Genomic DNA, 23,121 nt, shown 5'->3' with positions numbered 1-23,121 from the left:
CACCCCTCCTGGGGCCAGCAGTGTCCTGCAGCAGGGGGGCAGTTGGGAGTCCCCTAGCCTGGCTGGGGGGACAACTGCAATGCAGAGGGCGAAACCTGGGGTGTGGCCTGAGGCCGCAGCATTCCCATGAGGCCTCGCCCCCTTTTCATAGGCCACGTCCCTTATTCGGTTGCACCGCGCGACTGTCCCTCTTCTGAGGCACCAGAAGTTGGGAGGTTTGCTAATGCTATGTCTATCTCTTACTAACCCGTTTTGTGGTATGACTGTTGTTTCCAATTGTTAGGTGCAACAGAAAATGGTGTGAGATATAAGAACTATTAAAAATAATATTAATAATTATTATATAATACAAATAATTATAATAATGGTTTCTATAGTTCAACTGATGATTAAAACATTTTCCAAATGATGTAATTGGCTGAATTAATTTGCCACATAGCAACAGTTTGTTTATCTGTAATGATTTGTCTGTGCGTTACCGTTTTGGATTATATGAGGTTTTTAACCCTTTGAGTGTCAAGTGAATTTGTCAAAATAGGTGAAAATTGCCAAGCAAACATTTGTATTCAACATAATGACCTGTAATGTTTACCTTTTATAGGGAATATAATCTTTTTTTAAACAACAATTTTTATTTGAATCTATATAACAAATGTGAGCGACGCTGGCATTTTTAGTGGATAATTTGCGCACTCACAGAGATGTTGGCACTCAAATGGTTAAAGTAGGCTATACATTATTACGGTATAACTCTGAAAGGGACTGCATCTAAGTAAAATAATGTTTATTCAGTATATAGGCTGGACCGTTACATGGTAGAATGTGCTTTTGGGATATTAGTCAATAAATGGCATGTTCAGCATAGAATGCAGTTAAGTAGCAAATTATCATCTGTCCTCCATAATTGTTTGTGAACAAAGATGGTTATCATTTTGAGAACATGCTGCACAATAAACTCAAATCAATGAAAGTTCAAAGGGTATGTGGCATTAACCGTCAGGCCCTCCATGACCAACTGCTGCTTAATAACCGGAAAATAAAATAATTCATATAGATTGATTAGATAAGCAAAGATTGTATGGAATAAGATTAAAAAAAAATCTAGATAGGTTGACAGGAAAACTAGATAAAGAATCTAACAAGTAGATGGAAAGGTGGTATAACACGATTGCAGTATGGCGAGTTCGACCCTGCTCCGATGGTGAGGGGTCTGCGCATGTGCAAGGGCGTATTTGCCAGGGGCGGGTAGCTGACGTCACAGGTAGTCAGTGCCCACCCGCTCCTCAGCATACACCGAAGGAAATAAAAGCCATCTGAGACTGACTTTTATTTCTGAAGGCAGGATAAATCATTTGATGCTAGCGGACACACGCGAGGGGATGTGTTAGCAAACACATCCCCTTGCATGGTACTGAGGGGATTCGGCGATGGGGGAAGGGGGGGGGGGGTGCCAAGGTATTTGGTGCTCGGTACGCAGAGATTTTCTCCAAGCCAAGCTGAATCAGGCCTTTAGTTCATTATTTAAATGTGTCTCAAAAATATATATTTTTAAGCTTTAAATACATCATATATTGAAATATTGTTTTCAAATAATTAGTGTATGTCCGCTAGATTTCAGTTGCAATCTTTTGTGCAACTTGTCTTCAGCCAACACCCCCCTTCCCCCAGGCAATGTGCTGTATCTTTTCCATATTATATTGTTATAATGTCTATCGTTGTTCTTTTTGGTGTAAAAGCAGCTAACCACTTTGTGTCACATAAGTGACTGTATGTCATACTTGCCTACTTTTGAAAACTAGTTTCAGGGAGATTATAGTTGAGAGCAGAATTTTGCAAAGTGCCCCATTAAAGGGGGCGTGTCATGCTCCACTTAATGGGCGTGTCTAGTACCATATATGGAGAGATTGTGAAAAGAGATTGTGAACGTGGCACCTAGAAGCGTGGCTGTGTACTGCTACATCTGAGAGGAATCTTTTAAAATTACTTATATCCAAATGTAGATGAGCCCCAAAGCAGTTACTAAGAGCTACTATACTTGCTAAAGTGCTGGGAAATGGCGCTGATGATTCAATGTAACTGTATCTATCTCTCATTCCTTTTTCCCCCAAAAAATGTAACCGTGTAATGTGGGCTAGGTGACATGAGGGAGATTTGTAGACTAATGAGGGAGAGAGGGAGATTGATGCTGTTTCAGGGAGTCTCCTGCGGAATGCAGGAGGGTAGGCAACTATGCTGTATGTTGGTCACCGAGATGCTCTCTGTATAGCGATACTGGAGGTGGTTATATGCAGGGCTGTAGAGAGATTCCCTGGGCCCCAGTATAGAAAAGATGTGTGTCCTAATGACTTTGGTGTGGCCACTCCCCCTCTAAAATAGGACACACACCTTTAAAATATTCAGGCATGCAAAGGAGGGAATGCGATCATAGTGATCACTAACCCCCCTACCCTATAGGCGGTTGAGATTGCTGCAGGTCAGCAAACAGCAGTGTGTGCAGGGTTTAAGGAAATGCTGCTGCGGAAGATAGAAATGAGGAAGGGGCGGGGGGGGGGGGGGGGTAGTTTTGAGCTACCAGAACCTGTAACCATCCCTTGTTCTTAAATCCTGCATCAGTAAGCAGACAACTCTCGTTGTTTTCACATTAAAATGAATAGATATTTGTGTATTATCTATACAGAAAACACATCCCATTACCTGATATTATTAGTGCTTAAAACAGCATATGAATGTTACCCATGTGCTATTAACACTCTTTGCGTGTTTCAGCTATGCTGTCTATTACATTCCATTATAAATTATAGCATGGTAATGCTATGCATATGGTCCTGCCCATTCTAATAATCTAATGGTACATTTAAATATGTAAAATGCATTGGTGGGAACAAGTCATCCATTCTATTTTAATGTGCTTTTCTGGTGTTATTTAGTTGATGAAAAGCACATTAACAATAATTGATGGTCACTGCATTAATGTATTGATATTCATAATTGGAGGTGAAATATGCAATCTATCAGTTCAGCAAGAGCTACATCTATAAGGTAATAGACAATGCTTTCAGTAGGGTGGGTCAATGCATAGTCAGTGATATAATACGACAATGTAAGGAAGATTTTGTTTTGTGAGCTTGTTTGTCTCAATAAAGTTTTTAATTTGTAAATAGAGCTTATTCAAAGTCTATAAGTTTTGGTGGTACTTGTGTATTATCAGGGTGTCCGGCTATGCTACGTTGTCAGCATAGCCGGTGCAGTGATAATACAAGAAGCAGCAGGGTGGTGTGGTTTATACTTACCCTCCTCCGGCCCAGGCACCGCGTCAATCCCCGCTGACTCCCTGCAATCCACGGTGACTCCCCGGCAGTCGCATTCAGTAGTCCTGCTCCAGCACTCGCAGCAGACGCTGTACGTAATTGAGCATAGTGCCGCTGGCGGCGCATCACATGGTTCCCTGCTCCCCCAGCGGCACTACACTAATTGCATACAGCGTCTGTGGCAAGTGCCGGAGCAGGGGGACTGAATGCGACTGCTGGGGAGTCACTGTGGATCGCAGAGTCAGCGGGGATCGACGCGGTGCCCGGCCGGAAGAGGGTAAGTATAGACCAGCCATTTTACCCCCACTATCCACGTTATACCCCCACTATCTACGTCATACCCCCAGTATCCACGTCGGCGTAGAGTTGATTTTATAAAGTGTGGCGAGTGGACGTGTATCCGCATCCGCTCGCCACGCTTCGGGCTCGGTGGCTCGCTGCACTCGCCACACTTTATAAAATCAACTCTACGCCGATGTGGATATTAAGCATTGTGTATGTTTAGGGCTCCAGAGCCACTTGCGTAGTTTACGTAGCCAGCACAGTGCTGTATTGGTATTCTCAATACACCACTACGTAATGGACGCCCTGATAATACACAAATACCGTGTTGGTATACTGGGCAGTTGAAATATGAACAATATAACATTATATAAAATGATATAAGTTTAAACTTGTAACCTTTTGTGATCAGTTTCAGACTTCATTTAGATATGAAATAATACAATTATTGGTACTTCCTAATTTTTGCGGCCACCGTTTATGCTACGGAACCCCCACCACCCTGGGTCCACGTCACCCTCCTGTGTCCACACCACCATCTATTACCTTTTAGTAAAGTTGTGGCGAGCGGAGCGGAGTAAGCCCGCGAGGGGACGATGATGCTTTTCTGAAAGCGGCTAATGTTACTTCCGTAAGCTGTGGCTGCAAAGATGAGGAAGTACCCATTTATTTATTTATTTACAGTTGAAGTCTCATTTCCTAGATGCCTGGTTCCATGTATTCTCTTAGTCAATGGGGACCTAGAACCATCACAGACTTTTCAATAGTAGCTGATTTATATCAATCTGAGGATATTGAGGAAATAAACATCCTTCATTAGGGATGAGGTGGACAGTCAATACAGATGGAGCTGGCCTCTTTCTTGCAGGGCCTGGCGATTCTATCGCCAGGGGCGCGTGTGCACGAGACGCTCGCGCCCCGTGGCTATGGTGCTTTCACCGATGCTTCTCGCCACCCTGCTGTCCCCCCTATCCCTGCCCGTCTCCCAACAGTGCAGGTTTTTGTGATATGCAGGCTTCAGCACAGATGGTTTAATGGATATCAATAAAACCTGCACTGTTGGTGTGCCTTGAGGACCGTGGTTGGGAATGCCTGCTTTACAATGTAAGCTCTCACGAGCAGGGACCACTTTCCTAATGTGCTTTTCTCAGAATATATATATATATATATATATATATATCTTGTTATACCACCGACACTCACTGCATGAATCGTTACAAGAACCGGTGCCCTCCAGAGCATATCAGCAACATGCTACAGATAATAGTGAATCTGCGGTGGCACTCAGTAATAAATCAAAGCAAGACGAACACCATATGGGCGCCAACGTCTCAATGCTTTTATCGCATTTTTGCTGCCTTACGAGGGAATGTGTTCGCTAACATATCCCCTGACATGCGTCTGCTAGCTGGAGAAATCATTCGATGGTCGCTGACCATCGAATGATTTCTCCTGCCTATGGAAATCTGACTTTTATTTCCTCTGCAAATCGCTGAGGACAGGGCGGATGCTGGCATTCTGTGACATCAGCTGCCTGCCCCCGACAGGCATCAGCGCAACTTCGTTCCCATGGGAAGGCCCAGCGTCTTCATGGGGACCCCCATTAAACTCTGAGCCAGTGCCCCCACTCCTGGCCCTCCCTCCCCACAGTGAACGGCCCATCGAGTGTGTAACTTAACAAAGCTGTTTAGTGCCATGGTCTGCACATGCGCAAAAACGCCCATGCGCAGACCGCCAACCATCGGAACGTGGCCAAATCCGGCCCCATCCAATCGTTAGAGAGTCCCCTAATCTATACATGTGGATGCAAACCATATAAATGAGCCAAGTCCTCATCCAGCCTGACCCATCGAGGATCAATCACCTGGTGCTTCCGCACGCGATGCACATGCCCTGTATATACAGCCATATAGTCACACACATATATCAAGGCTCAGCTAAAAGACTAAACTAAATCAGAGGGGTGGCTCGTTGATCACTGTTAATTATGATATCTAGAAACTATAAAAAAAAAAAAAAATCATAAGAAAAAGATTAGAAAAAATAGTCAAATAAAAAAATGTTTTTATTGAATGAGAGAGCATTAACAGTGTTCTAGGAAATAAAATATATATAGAAATTGTGATGATTTATTAAAATGGTCCAGTATTTAGAAAAAAAATGTAAACTGATAAGTCAGAGAGAATAAAGAGGGTGAGAAGGAGGGGAAAGAGAGCGAGACAGGGAGGGGGGAGGGGATGTTTGTGTGTAAGAGAGAGTGAGAGACACACAAAGCAAAAGGGTCTCCTTCAAACACCCAAGAAAACCCCTCAAAGCTAGGAGCCAATGTGGTAATAACGCAGAGGGAGACAGATGTGACACTGCAGCTGTTTATTCAGGGGGTTAAAACCTAGGAGTAAGGGGCCACAAGCATCGCTCAGGATGGATCGACAGAACCTTGCATGGACCAGCGGCAGAGAGGGGATGGTGAGTCCAGGTAGCTGCTGCTATCTCTACCCTTCTCTCTGAGAGGCAGCGCAGATCTACGGGGCTAAGCTCCAGCCATTTTATACACATCATTTCTGGCTCTACAGAACATGGAGATGCATCTCTGTGCAGAGGGAGGTTGCTAGACTCTTCATCCCATATTGAGGTATCAAGAGCATGCACCAATGTAAGGATACTTTGCTATGTTTAGGTACCTCTATTCGCTTTGTTGCTTGTCTGTTTTTGTGATGTTGCAGTAATACCTTCACTATTGGTGCTGCGGGCCTCCTTTGGCTCTGAATGGGTTATTCTACTATTTTGAGGGGACCTGTTCCCATTGTACAAACCACTCAGCCAAAGGATGATGCTTCACACAGCCGTGAAACTGACAGCTGCAGCTAAAAATAGAGGCAGCTCCACTGGGCTGCTGGCAGTGCTTGGCTTTCGGGGCTTTGTGTGTGAAGCAGCACATACCGTGTAGAGTTAATAAATGCTGCAAAAGGGGAGGTAGCAAATGTGTTAAGGTCTTGGGAGAGTAAGATTCTTGGCGTTTTAATTAGGTTTTTTAGTATTATAGAGGTTAGTGTGTAGCTACAGATACCGTTATTAGCATGTATCCCTGTGTCTCTATACCTACAAATGCTCAGTAGCCATGCATAGTATATAAATAATCAGATATAAAATAATGGTTTGTGATAGCGATTACTCAGTGGTCTGCAGATGTGGATATGTAGCCAAGCAGTGTGAACTCACATCACTGTACAGGGTATTGCCTGCCTGTATCCTATACAGTATGTGATGTCATAGGCTGACAAATGATGTCACATGTCAGGAAGTGGTCTTATAATATCTTCTGTGTAATGTGGTGAATATGCATGATTAGAAACCTTTTGTGTGTGCACAATATAACATTTTTAGGTGCTTAAGAAATAATAATCATTTTTTGTATATAACGCTCTTTCTCCAATAGGACTCATAACAATATTTTGATAATTTAAGAAACCATCACAGGATCACAATAGAGGCCTTTGTTTGCAACACTTGCGTCACATAAAGCAAATGTGTTTTATATATATATATATGCTGTTATGTATGCACCCACCCAAAACACATATGTGAAATGTCCATCTCTTCATAAAAGAAAGGCAATGCGGGCACTGCTCCTATAGACTACAGATTATTATATATACTCTTTCCCACAATCTCAGTGCCTGCCCACCTTACTTCCCAGTGTGAGCTCCTGTACAAACATCTGTTGCTAGGAGGGAACGCTTCCTCAGTACATCACTAATTTCGCTGTTACCATAGCTGTCCTAGTAACAAGACGAAGGACCTGTGTGTTGGTGACTGATGCAATTCTCACTTCATCGTGATTGAGAATGTTGCGACTTTTGTAGTAAAATACATGTTGTATTTTCTTCTGGGCCTAGTGCTAGTCATTAAATAGTCACAAATGGTTATTAATGAGCTGTTTTTGCTGATAAATGGTCCAAAGACGTATCTAGACACATCTAGAAGCATAGATGTTATATAAACAGAAAACACCGTTATGATAATAGAGGGTGTCATTCAAAATTTGTTACAAAATATATTCTATGGACAAAGTGTCATGATCTGAGGTTTAGGATCTGCATATGGATTCTCGAGAAGGGGCGGCTTTCAGCTACAGTATAATACACTTTATTGGGTAGAAAAGTCATCTGTAGTGAACAGGATTGTACTGATCTCACACACAGTGATGTGTGAATAATCCAAAGGGATTATGCAAAGTACTCATCGCATTTGAGGTGTCACAGACCCGCAGTACAGATCATTGTAACTACACAATGCATGAAACTGTAAAGAATGTCAGCTTTTGTTTACTCATTTTTGCTTTCTAAGTAAACAATGGTTCTAAATGGCCAAAGTTTATAATTGGATTTGAGTTCATGTTAATGAGTCAATACACTATGACTCTGCATTAATGTGGATTCATGAAATCAATTCTCCACTGAAGAATACTGTAAAAATGTGGCAAAACACATGCAGACAGAAATCTATCAGAACTGCGGTCATGACACACAGTTATGACATTGGCAAGGAACCACTGCACCACAACATCCACACAGAAAGATCTGGACCTGGTCAGAAATAAACTTGCGACCTTAGAGCTCTGAGGATTTAATGCTAGCCACTGTGGTGTGTGTGTGTGTGTATATATCTATATATATAGAGGTAGAGGTGTAGGCCTGGCACTCCTCCAGCAGTACAGGTAACCCAGGTGCCTTCAGGAACAGAAGTACAGGATAGTGAAGAAACAACAGCGGCACTCTGGGGATTTTTAGAAAAAATATATTTTCAGCAAAAAAAGCTTCCTGTATGTGACACCCCTTTGTCAAGGTTATACGTGCAATTGCACATATAACCTTGACAAAGGGGTGTCACATACCCCGAAACGTTGGAAGCTTTTTTTGCTGAAAATATATTTTTTCTAAAAATCCCCAGAGTGCCGCTGTTGTTTCTTCACTATCCTATCTATATATATATATATATATATATATATATATATATATATATATATATATATATATGGTGGAGGAGACCCGTCACTCAGCTCAGGACTTACTTAAATGATGGTAACTTGCTCCGGTGCCCTCATGTAGATGGGGGTAGGTCCTCCTTTATACAGTAACAGAAATTAAGCGGCACTCAGAATCTTGGAAAGGTAGAAACAAGTTGAATTTGTTTAATCCATGTGTTTAAATCTACGTTTCGGGGGCTCGGCAGCCCCGCCTTCAGGATACAATGCATTGCCAAACTCCAAGTGCCACTTCATTTCTGTTCTGTATATATATATGACAATATCGACCCGATATTGAAACGTTGTTTCTAATAAAGCTGATTTTCGTATGATCCTGACTGGAGTGCTGCACATCTTGATCTACTATCTAATACCCCCCAGTGCGGGCACCCACACAGTAACGTTAACGGAGGAAGTGCTTGGCATTCTGCGCTATATATATACTATATATATATATATATATATATATATATATATATATATATAGGTATCCTGACGAAGAACCGCAAATAAAGGTTTGAAACGTTGATTCATTCAATCCTGCTTCCGTGATTATTCTTTGGGTGAGTGCCGCCGCCTGGAGATATATGCATTAACCCCGTGTTGGTTATGGATGGCACCCCACGTATACTAAAGTGTTGAGGAAGTGCTGCTCATCTCTGGACTATATATATATATATATATATATATATATATATATATATATATATATATATAATCTGCCCAGGTGCCAGTTCAAGGAAGGTGAAGTCCCCACATACAAAGCAGCAGGAATAAACGTCACACAGAGTCATTTGTGATGTACTAGAAGGTGCTTTAAATGTCTACGACATTTGGGACTAGCGCGTCAACATGACACATAGTCACTATTAGTCCTGATGACGGGCTTGTCCAGAAACGCAATAGACTGCATTAAAGCATCTTCACTGGAGTGACGTTTTTCCTGCTGATAGCATACATATATATGGAATTAATCCCAGCACTCGTGTTCCTTAATCGGCTGCTCTGGTGCCCTCCCTCTAAGGTTGAGAAATGTATAGGCGATGGGTGAGTTGGCACTCATTTTAACAGTATATAGTGAAGAAAGGAGACCACACAGTGGTCTGATTCACTGTGTGGTTTCCTTTCTTCAATATACTGCTATTATAGTCTCAAGAGTGCAAACCCACCCATCGCTTATATATACAGTATATATAGAAAGTTAGATAGAGAGAGAAATAGAGAAATAGAGGCCAGCTCTCCTCTCTTACTGTGTGCTTTGTATGGCCCGGGTGCCATCCTGGGGGAGTAACCCTGTATACAGCAGTGTGGTGGGGCCGCACTCTCGGGACTTCACATGGGGGAAGAAATGACTAACAAGCCAGTTCTTAAATCCAACGTGTCAGAGCTTTCCTCTTTTATCAAGAACATGATAAAGGAAGAAAGCTCCGAAACGTTGGACTTAAGAACAGGATTGTTAGTCCATTTTTCCATTAATAGCTGAATACTTGGGCTTCAATTCAGAATTTCAAGTATTTACATGTGCGTAACTTTAATTTCCTATTAAATTTGAGTCTTTTTTAACCTAGATTAACATTCTGCTAAAAATATATATACCTATTCAAAAATATATATTTTTTTTATGTATTTCCCTCTTTGCTTCAGCCTCAATTGGTATATTGCCCCTGGATAATAGTTACAATTAAACATCAGTAAGCGAAGAAAATAATTCTGTAAAATACATTTCCATTTTGGGGAACGGTTCTTGTTTCCTAGCACGGCGCCCAGATTTTCTACGTGCGGATGTGATTTTATAGGGTGTGCGATGCCATGACATTAGGTATACAATAATATGAATGTACGTCCCAAAAATAGATGTAACGCACCCCCCCACACACACACACACACACACACACTATCCACAACACGCCGAAGCGTGGCGAGCACAGCGAGCCCCGTAAGGGGTGGCGGAACGCATCCTAGAGAGTATGATGATACTCTCCTGGCGAAGTCCAGCCTAGGTGATAGGGCGTGAGCGACGAAACGCCTTGAGAGCACTCCGTTATCTACTACTCTGTCTATGTAAGATTATTTTATGTTTATTCACTTTTTTGCACTTTATTAAAAACTCCATAAAATTTTTTAATTTGAGTTTCTTTCCTTGTTCACTGCGTGGCACCAACACTATTGGATCCTATCCAAAAAACTGTGGGGGAAATCCTGCCTTGAGAGGCCCAACTGAAATATCCAGGCAACATCCCGGTAACCCACTAGGACAGGACATCCAGACATCATTTATGATGAGCACAAAATATTTTAAACACGGTACGCACAATTTAACTTGAAACCAATTGTGGATTTCAACTTACCACACGAGAGAGCGCTTTCTTCTCACTCTTTTTTCTAATATATACATATATATATATATATATATATATATATATATATATATATAATTCGGAGCAATTAGAAGCAAGCACACCAGTCTTTTTGTTGAAAGAAGTGAAAAAAACTTAATATAGATAAAGGCATCAATCCAACTTGCAGTACAGGGAAATAAGCGTTGCACAATGGTACTTAGCAGAGGCAAGGGCTGCAAGGACGCCATGCTCGAGCTCGAACATGGCGTCCTTGCAGCCCTTTAACCACATGTAAAGTATGGATTTCTGCCTCTGCTAAGTACCATTCTGCAACGCTTATTTCCCTGTACTGCAAGTTGGATTGATGCCTTTATCTATATAAAGTTTTTTTCACTTCTTTCAACAAAAAGACTGGTGTGCTTGCTTCTAATTGCTCCGTACGTTACCATTTTTATGGCTTGAGCACCCCCCCCCCTTCTGAATAGGAGTGTGCACAGACGCTCAGAAGACTATCTATATATATATATATATATATATATATATATATATATATATATATATATATATATATATATATATATAGCATGTGCCATTTCTGTTTATTGCTTACTGAACACACACACATCTATCAAATGTATTAAAATAGCGTTTTCGGAGGCTTGGCTTCATTTGGAATATGCATCACACTCCAGAATGCAATATATTCCTGTGGTTTGGGCCTAGGTGCCAATACAAGCCTATGGGCTTCTTATGGGGATTTGCTTTGCTTATCAGATCCCTTTCAGTGTTTCCTGTGGTGTGTGTGTGCAGGAGCACTCCTGGGCCACAAATCCGGAAATCTCCACACCAAAAAGGACAGCACTTATTGGGAGAGCCAACCTTTGCTTAAATCTTTATGCATTCAGCATTAATAAACGCTGATATGCATGTGATTAATATTTGTTATACTCGCCTACTCTACTGTAATATCTGGCAAACTAAAAGCCTCCCAGATCCTTCCCACTCCCCAATTATGTGGCCAGTGTTGGGGCATGATGATGTACTTCACCATTGAGCACCCCTCTCACACACACTGGTTGAAGGAAGAAGTCACTACATTGAGTGGCAGGGCTACCATGAAGCATTTAGTACCACAACGCACCTGGACCTTTCCGCCTGTGATTATGATATTCGGTGACACTCTTGAAGAAATGTAACATTGTTTCATGTTCCATTTTGCCGATATGACAGGACCAGGTGTAGAGATGTTCAACATGTCTTCCAGAAGAAACTTTACACAATTTGCGTTTAACAAAGAGCCACTGTACAGGCCTTTTATATGATAATTGACTCAGCTTATCTAAGCAAAGAATGTAAAATCACAGTAGAATGGAATACCACTAAGATTCTGGGATACAATGTAACATTCATGTACTGTAACATAAATGCCCTGTAACAAGTTTTGAAGAACAACCTGTTTTTTACATATGCAAACCACCATTGATCCAGTTTTGTTTTGCTTGTTATCATGTACAGTGCAGTAAATAAATAATTCAAAATGGCCCCTCTAAATGGTCAACCAGCTCCAGCTGAGCAGCTTTATAGTACACTGTAACATAAACACACAAAGGGGGATTTCAGTTAGACTCGATAATCCATTTCCGTAGTTACGGTGGGTGGCTAAATGCAACTAAAGACTGATAGCTTCCTGCCATGCAGTTAGCCATATGAATGAAACTGCATTGACACTCCATACTGTTTGTGTTAAGGTAAATTTTCCATTGGAGCGCCTGAGCAGGTGAATAGTCCATGATTAATTAGACACTTAGTCATCTTTAATTATCTTAATTTAGTAGAATAATGGATTAAGTGATGTGGGACAGGTTCATGGGGGTGTTGTATTGATGGGCAGGTGTTTTTGTAGGCTTGCTGTTTAAAAGTGCTAAATATGACAGAAAATTCATGCAGGCAGATTTATGCAGCACAAATGTATCTGCTGCATTAATTTGGTTAATAACACTTGCTAATTAAAATGATCCATTTGACACCTTTTAAGAGTCCAAGGTACTTTACTTTTGGCAAATAATAGACCTTTACAATCCACCCCACCAGTGAAGTCATCCCTCCATTAAACCACTGTCTCCATGTTACCATGTACCCAGTGAAAGGTGTATGAGGATACAGATAGTGCTGAATTCGCACAAGAGTCCCTGTGGCTACTGCAAGTAGGCACACAGATAGTGACTATCTGCTGGGAACAGTGGCCACAATATCTCCAGAGGAGAATATGCAATGTTACATACCACAATATTGGGACTGATTTTGGATTAACTGTAACAGAGTTAATGTTAAATATAGGCCTACTGATCACCTCCCTTCCAGTACCCACCTTGTATCTTCTAATCTTTGACAGTCCTGATTTGAGTGCTTATGAATGGGTGCCACTTGGACATGATACTGGTGCTTGCAGCAACGAATGGGTGCCACTTGGACATGACACTGGTACATGCAGTAATGGATGAGTGGAAATGAAGGGGGGAAGGGGCAGCCTAATACACCAGATGAGGTATTGTATGTAGTGTATAAGGGATGCAAAGACCATTCTCCTGTAAGTGTGTTATAATGCTGACTATAGGAAATGTGGGCAATCCTTGGTCACCTAGAAGCAGTACAGTTATGGTCCACACACACGATGCTATATCGTTTATTGACGATATCTTCAATGATTTCCCTTTGAACTCCCAGGTGAACAATATATTACATAATGAATGGTAATAATCAATGAACATGCAGTCGTTGCCGATATAATCAAATGGAAGCTGCATGTACAGATGACGGAGGTTGTTAAAGGCGCAACACTCAAACAAAGGCAGCTCAGTCCTGATAGTAAAGGACACTATCAAATCCTTCAAATGCAATGTGGAGAAAGAAACAGGACATCTGAGACAATCGTTCTTGTCCTGTTTCTTTCTCTACGATATTACAAATTATATCGTTTAGAAGGCCCAAAATGACCGATATAATTTGTAATATCTCACCTTTCTGTGATTAAAGTTACATTACATGAATACTGTTACTTAGCACAGACAGCAGGATATCTGGGGTTATTTTACATATACTAGCAATGTGCTTCTGAAATAATGACAACATCAGGAATCTTATTAAACTACAACATTTATTTTCCATTGCTGATTATACAGATATATATATATATATATATATATACCTGAAGATGATTAAACATCGAAACGTTGTATCATCACTTGGCTGTGAGGTATTTTTCTAGACACCTCACACAATTGAAGGCCCGAGAGTGCCGCCCATTACCCTGCGCATATATATATATATATATATATATATATATATATATATATATATATATATATATATATATATATATATAGATGCACCAGCATATATCTCTTTACTTATCACAAAATATCTCCCATCTCGACCACTCCGCTCTGCACAAGATCTGCATCTCTCTTCTGCACGGATCACTAGCTCCCATTCACTATTACAGGACTTTCATCAGTCTGCTCCCATCCTATGGAATGTCCTTCCATGCACAATAAGACTCTCCAGTAGCCTCCAAACTTTTGAGTGTTCCCTGAAAACTCACCTCTTCAGGCAAGCCTATCATATTTGTTCTACACGCATAACCCTCTGAGGCACTTATGTATTATATACAGTAGCTTCGCTTCTGGACTTGTAACTTGGTGGGACTGCTATGCTATTACTGGTGCCTGTCCTTGTGTTTCCCTCCTATATCCCTATAGATTGTAAGCTTGCAGCAGGGCTCTCCTACCTCCAAGTCTGTCTGTTGTTATCCAGTTTGTTTTATCACTGTCTACTATTGTAAAGCGCAACAGAATCTGCTGCGCTATATAAGAAACTGTAAATAAATATATAAGGCACTTGCTGGCTGGAGGAGTACACATATCTAGTATAAGGACAGGGATTATTGTCTTTATTTGATCTTTATCCAATTGATGCACAGTTGTGAAATATTTTCGTGAAGTTTTGGATGGAAGTTTTATTGTGACTTTGAATCTATTGGTATTGGATCCATTTTACACCATATGGGCCCTCACTAATTAAGGCTCACTCAGCATTTAAGATGAGTTTCCCTTTGCCTAAACATATTAAGGCATATGAACCAGTGTTAAAGATTGAGCTCACTATTTATCATCCATTTGAGTGTTTTACAAATCAGACCGTCAATCACTCAGAGCCAAGATAGGCGTGTGTAAGTGTATTTCTTCTTATTATATGTTTTATTCATTTTATTGAATTAATGTAAAGGACATCACAAAACTAGGGCGCTGAAGACACTATTGTGGGTGTATTTTGATGTGTTAGTTCCTACTAGTGGGGAAATAAGTGTCAACAGCGACCAAGTAGGTTTCTATTAGCGCGAGTTGGAGATTGTGTCATATATATATATATATATATATATATATTCAGGGACAGTTGGTGGCACTCACGGTTACTAAAAAGCACAAACACAGCTTGAAGCTTAACGTTTCAATTCTTGATACAAATTTTCATAAGAATTGAAACGTTAAGCTTCGACGAGTGCCGCCAACTATCCCTGACTACCTAAATTGTATACCCAGGAGGGCACCCGGGATCAAGAGTATTCCAGAAGGGGTGAGTGACGATTCTTTGGACTTTGTTTTATATATATATATATATATATATATATATATAATTGTCTTTTGTCGTGGCCATGTGTGTAACTATATGCTAATGTTAATATCAGCCCTGAACCTCATATGCAGCTGTCAAGTGAATGTGCAAAGACTGAGCCGCTAACATTCACTATCAACACCTGAGCATCACCCACATACATCCATACCCAGATTCACTACTAAAACACCTTTGCAGGACCTAGATATACATCACCTCCCCACCCTGACTTCACTTCCAACACCCAAGCAGATAACAGCGGAGCTGGATTAAGACTCCTAGGGTGCATAGTGCACTTAAAACTGTTTGACGCTAAAGAGAAAAAATTGGGAAGTGGGGATTGTGTTTCTGTGCATCCAGCCTCCTGAGTGTACATGAAAAGTGGGCGTGTCATGTAACATAGAATGTGTGTACTGTACATCGCTTTCCCAGCCCCTAAGCTTGCATTGCACATACAGAAGGTGAGAGCATTTCTCCTCTATCTTTCCTCCATGTGGGGCACTACAGTCCAGTACGAGCACAGTAAAAAGCCGGACAGTCCCACCAAAATCTTGAGAGTTAAAGTATGTACATACATAGCCATACATACACACACACACACACACACACACACACACACACACACACACACACACACACACACACATATGTACTTTTGAAAAAATGGAGAAGAGAGAATAAGCAAAGTATAAGATAATTTTACTTAATGATAAATGGTCACATATATCAAGGTTACAGTCATGCAGCTTGCCAGCATTGAATAAGAAGAAACACAGTGGTAATACAGCAGGCTGATATACAACGTTCAATAAGCCTTTTAGTAGTGTCTCACTCATGCAGCACCAGATTCAAACTGCCGGTCGTTTCTGCTAAGCCGAGTAACCAATGACGTCACCCTGTCCTCTCGAGATCATCATACACATACAGTCACACACATGCACACATACAATCACATCGATACAGAGAAACCAAAGGAGGTAGGGGCCATGCACAGGGGCGTAACTAGATGTTTGAAGGCCCCAGAGCAAAAGTTTGTATGGGCCCCCTATTTAACAACTGATGGTGATAAATGTATGTAAAACATATTACTAAGACAGTAAAGATGGGCCCCCTTCAGCTCAGGGCCCCATAGCAGCTGCACCCTTTGCACCTATGGTAGTTACGCCCTTGGCCATGCACACCAGTCTGTTTGCTTGCAGAATATATTTACCTTGGCTGGGTACAGACCCGTGGAGGGGTCCTGTGAGAGTGATGACCACGGCACATGCTGCTTTGTGATCTGGGGCACATAAAGCAGAACCAAGAGCAATGGAAGAAGTCTTGACTGGCATCCACCGCCTTCCATACTCTTGTTTATTTACATCCCTGTTTCCATTCCAATAAATGTCTGATACCATTGGGTAAATTTACTAGGATGGGAGTTGCCCATAACAATGGATCATATTATACTTCTTTATTTAGCACCTTCTAGAAGATAATAGATATAATCTATTGGTAACATCCCATCTTCAACAGAACTCCCATCTTAGTAAATGTACCCCCATGTGTCTTTACTAAAACTGCACTACTGTGCGTGCACACTAAGAGATGCTTATTCAGCCACCCAGAAAAGTGGGCAAGTCTCCCTGATTTGGCCAACCAGCTGCCCACTTACAGAGTGAAGTGGGTGGTCCAAGTGGCTAATGACACGATTTTGCGCTGAATGGTGACATCTTAGCTGCTGTACAAATTCTTTTATAAGTGGAATGGAATTTGCTGTGCTATATAAACTGGTAATTAAAAAATGAATACAGTTTATCCTGCCATTATATAGCAGAGGGCGTGGCAACGATGGGTGCCGGACGGGTTCCCGACAGTCGGGATCCCGACAATCATTTACCCGACGTCGGGATCCCGACTGTCAAAACGCTGACAGCCGGTTGCCCGACGACCACCCGCTATTTTCCACGACCCCCATAGAGGGAGAATAGAATAGGTGGCTCGCGTAGCGAGCCACCGTGCCCGCAGCGTGGCGAGCGCAGCGTGGCGAGCGCAGCGAGCCCGCAAGGGGCTTTTTTTGCACTCGCCACGCTGTCTGACTCTGGCCAGTCGGGATCCCGACTGTCGGAGTCCCATACCACACCCGGCAAAGATGACCACTATGCCCCAATTTTGCTTCCTACATTATTGCCCCTGTCCTGCCCCAATCTATCAGAATGTTGTCAACCCTAGTTTTTTAGGGTTCTTCCAACACTCATAGGCCCTTATTCTGGCCACCCAAATGGCAGCCTAAACCCCCCCCCCCCCCCCTCACATTCCACAATCCCCTGCAGGCATGCCAATGGATGTTTTACATAAACATTCATTCGCAGCCTTGCATGCAGAGAATAAATAATTAGAATGATTTTGCAAGTGCTCGGAGATCTGAGACACCTCTGTGGTGTCAGATCTGGGGGCCCCCCGCATCATCGGGGAATTACCATGAGAAAGCACAGCGTTTTCCTCAGAACGCCCATGAAACGATTAGCGTTCCCATGGGCGCATCCCCCGGCCCGCCGCTCCATGGCCCACTCCCCACGGCTCGCACACAGTGGTTGAACATGCGCATAAATGACTATGCACATGCACAGTCGTGAAATATCGCTCCCCTGCGCGTACACGCTGGGGAGTGTGGAAATTATAATAACCCCCATAGTGCCTAATAAAGATGGTACACTTTAAAATAGGTCCATTACCCCATGTCTGTTGAAATGTAGTTTTGATAGTATTTTATTTACACATGCCATAATAACCTAATGTATTAAAGGCATCTATTGATATCTTATGTATGTATGTATGTATGTATGTATGTAAGTAAGACTGCAAGGAGGCATTTGTGTCTTGAAACATGCATATATATATATTTTTTTTGCATTGTCTAAGACTGATTGCTTTAATGAGAAGGCCTCAAGGGGTAATACGGATCAATGATCCCTATGAAGTTGTTCATGTAGGCGTTTGTGCTTATATAGGACAATCTGTGCATTAATAAATGCCTCTTTCTGTTTGGACCACATCCAGTATGTAAGAGAAAAGTAGTCCGCTAGTTATGATCAGATACAACAGTAATTTAGAATTGTATCGTCCCTGCACATTTTCTATCCTAAAAATACCTCATTAATCTAATAATATTGTTTTTAAATGTTTTCATTTGCATGATTACTGATTTGATCCAACATGGAGTTACATTTTGTATCTTTGCGATACTAAGAGCTACATGTAATAGGGTGAGAGATTTTGGGACAGTTTCCCCACTTTTTTTAAAGTGGCAATCGTTACACTGATTTTGCCATGTAATTGATTGCCGCTTTTATAAAAAAAAAAAAAAATAGGATTGTGATTAAGCTTAAAACTTTTTTACTTAAATGTTCTTGAACTACAGGTATGTGTTACTCCTGAGCCTTTTTTTTTGCCTTTTTATCTGGTGAAATTCCAGGGGTGCTGCTAAATGTGCCGTATCAAACCAGGGGTGCTGCCAAGTGTGCCACAAAATTCCAGGGGTGCTGCCATGTGAGCCGTTTCAGTCCAGGGGTGCCGCCATGTGTTCTTTATAATTCCAGGGGTGCTGCCAAGTGTGTCATATAATTCCAGGGGTGCTGCCATGTGTTGTGCATAATTACAGGGGCGCAGCCATGTGTGTCGCCAAAAAATCCAGGGGTGATGCCATGTGTGCCATATAATTCCATGTGCTGTATAATTTCAGAGTTCTGCCATGTGTTGTGTAGGGGTGCCAGGGGTGCCTCCATGTGTGCTGTATAATTCCAGAGGTACCATCCTGTGTGCCCAGTGTCCCATAGCATTCATGGGGTGCTACCCAGTGTGTCATTTAAATCTAGCGGTGCTGCCCTGTGCTGCTGAATAAGTCTGCATTTTAATCAAGCGGTTTTACCCCTTTGCTGTCATATAAGTCCAGGGGGGCTGCCCTGTGCTGCCATATAAGTCTGCTGTATAAGTCCAGCGGTGCTGCTCTGTGCTTCCATATAAGTCTGTCTTATAAATCTGCCGTTTAAGTCCAGCGGTAGTTCCCTGTGTTGCTGTAAAAGTCTGCCATATAAATCCAGCGGTGCTGCCCTGTGCTGCCATATAAGTCTACCATATAAGTCCAGCAGATGTTGGGATACTGTCCATTGGGATTCCCCCTGTCAGGCATTCATCCAGAGGGCCCAATGACAACTCCATCTTGCACCTCTTTTCTTTGCAATATGTGCTCTTTGGAGCATTGGCAGCTTGTTTTGTGGGGACCCATACAAGTCGTCGTCCACAGTCATGTGGCAGACCCTGTCGCTGAAATAAGTGGTTTGCAAAGTGTGCATGTCCAGTTTATACAACTTAAGGGTAGGAGGGAGGACTCAAGTACAGTCTCAACTTGCACCTCTTTTCTTTGTATTATGTGCTCTTTTGGACCTAGTTTATAAAACTGGCATCCTGTCTGCCACTGCTGAGCCACTCCAAGGTGTGTCACGTGTATGTGCCACCCATTGTGTCGCTTAGCTTAGTCATCCAGCTACCTCAGTGAAACCTGTTGGCCTTAAAACAATATTGTGAGACATGATTTGTTCAGAATAGACTGGAAATAGGTTAATAAAACCCAAACCACATCCAAAACACGAAAAGTGTCCGTTGCAAATCCCCAGTCATAACCATGGTCAGCCTCAAGGAGGGGGAAAATGTAATATGTGCAGAAAAATCCTGTGTAAAAATAAGGGTGGCCAGTGTTTCTGTGTTTTATGTGAAAGCAGTCAGTATTTCCCTGCATGACAAAAAAATAAAAATAAATAAAGGAATAAAAAGCTTGCCTTATATATTGCAACATAATACGGGGATTATTCTGGTTCATACACTCCCCTGTACGTTCGCATGGGTAGATGAATTTCTGCGCATGTGCAGACACAGGGTGCATGCGGCCACGGCTAACAGGGTGTTCGCTGGGTACACGCACCTAAGTGTGTGGGGGCGGGGGGCACGGAGGTGAGTGGGGCAATGGGCCGGACCATTTGCATCCCCAAATGTCAGCTGCCCGCCCACATCCTCCCGAGCATCCACGCATATGTAAGTGACTTCATGCACCTTCGCCATCATTTAATGGTCCCCAACCATCAAATGATGTTGGTTAATTACTGTGTAACATCCATTTGCAGGCCCTGCGAGGGAATCGCCCTAATGAATGGGTGGTGGCCAAGCCACCATTTGCAAGGCAGGGTTTGGTGGGCTTGCAAAGGCTGTGAATTTGCATCCTTGTGAATCAACCAGGATAACCCCCTAAGTGAGGCCAGTTTTTTTTAATCTTTTAGTAACTCTAGACTGGGGTAAATAAAAAATGATGTCCATTACTTTTATTGCCCATATCAATGGTCGTTTATATATAATACAATTACTCTTCTCCATACTCGTGCCAATAACAAACTATATTGATATTTTATGTTCCATTGTGTTTGGATTATACATGATGTCAGTTTAGTGCAGCATAACTGGAGTCGTAGTTCATATTTTAGAACCTAGTTATTTTTGTGCAAAATTTGTGCTTTTCTATATTTTTGTCTTCTGAATTAGAAGTGATGCGTTAGTGCTCGGATTGAGCAGAAAGGAACATACATACCTAGGAATTTGTCCGATGGTCACGGTGCTGGGGTATACAGGGTTAAAAGCTTAGTAATATATGCCGTATAGGGAGGCTTGAGGTATGTTTGTGGGAGGTGCTGGGGATCCATCTTGTGGGTTGTGTGGCTGGGATCGTTTGTTTACACTCCCTTTCCTAATTTTTTTTGTTTTGTCGATCCTTTTGCAGCAGCTAAGAATGTCAGAACAGTGGCTATTTCAAGGTTCAGCTTGTTTTGGGGGAGCTTCCTATCAATGCATACAATCGTCTGTTCACCATAAGTGGTTTTAGCAGCATTGGCTATCTGGCCATGCTGCAGTCTGCATTGATTAGTGAGTTGGAGCCTGGTCAAGTATACCTGCCGTTGAAAAGGCAGTTGGCCCTGCACTTTTGGCTATGGTTGTCATATAGCATGAGGTTGTTCGCTGGCCACTGGACAACGGCCTTTCGTTCTTTCTGCCATCATATCTGTTAGGTTGAATTTTCTTTTTTATTCTTTCAAATAAAGTATTGACCGATATTAAATGCTAGTGTATTTTTTAGATAAGTTTTAACAAAGTGTTAAAGGTCTATGTTAGTACTGTTTGTTGGCCACGATCTGACATCTGACGATCGGTAGTTTATAGCAACTGCAATACACAGCATTACAGAAATGAATGCACTGGAACCAGTATCGTTTCTTATACTGTGGTAATGGGATGATGATGTCAGCATGCATGGAATATAAGAAAAATCAGCTTGAGGGGTCCCAAGGTATAAGGGTGGCCATTATAGGTATGATACACTACCCACTTTATTCTAGTTGAGCATTATATAAAGATTCAAATGTATTTGAAAATGTTTTTGGTGCAGATTTGTGTTTAAGTGTTCATTTTCTTGTTTTCTATCTGATTTGAGTCAGCTTTCCTCTAAAATGACATGACATTGGGTAGAGGACTTACTGGTTGAAAATGGTAAAAGTTGGAGAACCATTTTGTCTAGTCCTGTGGGCAAATGTAATAGGGTGTGAGAATCAGAAAGTGAGAGATTTTGGGAGAGTTTTACCATTTTTCTAAAGTGGCAATCAATTACAGATTGAGCGCCCCTGGCTCGCCGGCGCAGAGGCGCTCCGTGTGACTGGGGCGCACGTGCATCCCAGTTTCCAGACGGCGCCGCTGCGGGTCCTTGCCCGTCTCCACTTCAGGGAGATGGGCAGGGATAGGGGGGGTGGCGAGGCGGCGAGTGGCACAGGGGGAGGCGGCAGGTGGCGGTGAAAGCACCGTAGCCACGGGGCACGCGTGAGCTTCTCGTGCGTGCACGCCCCTGGCGTGAGCCGGCCGCTGCAAGAAAGCCCCTGCAAGAAAGAGGCCGGCTCCATCTGTACATGGCAAAATCAACCAGGGTTTGCAGAGTAAATGATTGCCGCTTTAAAAAAAATGGGAAAACACTCCCAAAATCTTTCACTTTCTGATTCTCGCACCCTATTATATTTGGCCTCTGATCTGCTTAAACTCACAGGGCCTAATTCATGTTAGTACGCAACGGCCAATATTAACACAGATGTGCAATTATAGTCAGACTGCGCATGTGCAGTGATAGCAATGCGCATGGGCCAAGATTTCTTGGGAAAGTGAGTTACTTAAAGTGACCATTTTAAGGTGTTAACAAGGAGTTTATTGGATGTGGTTTTAAAAATTCAGGCGTGTCATGGCCATCGGCTGCAAACGCGTACGTGCACAAATATGTATCGCTACAGCTGTGTCCAGTCTGCGCTGTCATAGGACTACCCTTCCTGTTATTGTGCATAGTCTGCAAATGGAAGCCCAATTGAGACTGAATTTGCAATGGCCCCGATGGGCGTCTCTTTTACCCTTGTCCTCTGCATTCAGATTTGTCCATGCT

General features: G+C 42.2%; 1 protein-coding gene across 3 annotated transcripts in view; it reads left to right on the top strand.

Moving 5' to 3' along the window:
- Positions 1 to 23,121, top strand: part of ARHGEF9 (Cdc42 guanine nucleotide exchange factor 9) — a 405,711-nt gene that overhangs the window by 149,987 nt on the left and 232,603 nt on the right. Inside the window, exon 1 of one of the 3 annotated variants that reach the window (XM_083159289.1) lies at positions 5,818 to 6,056. The exons of the other annotated variants lie outside the window; for them this stretch is intronic. Within the exon in view, the coding sequence (XP_083015415.1) occupies positions 6,012 to 6,056 (45 nt within the window). The 5' untranslated portion in view covers positions 5,818 to 6,011. Of the gene's footprint in view, positions 1 to 5,817; positions 6,057 to 23,121 lie in introns of those variants that run through there. 3 annotated transcript variants of the gene reach the window in all.

Source organism: Crinia signifera, chromosome 9 (genome assembly GCF_055691185.1).
Source record: "Crinia signifera chromosome 9, ASM5569118v1, whole genome shotgun sequence".
NCBI classification, from domain to species: domain Eukaryota; kingdom Metazoa; phylum Chordata; class Amphibia; order Anura; family Myobatrachidae; genus Crinia; species Crinia signifera.
Note: the sequence above shows the minus strand (reverse complement) of the source record. Positions and strands in the feature narration are given on the sequence as shown.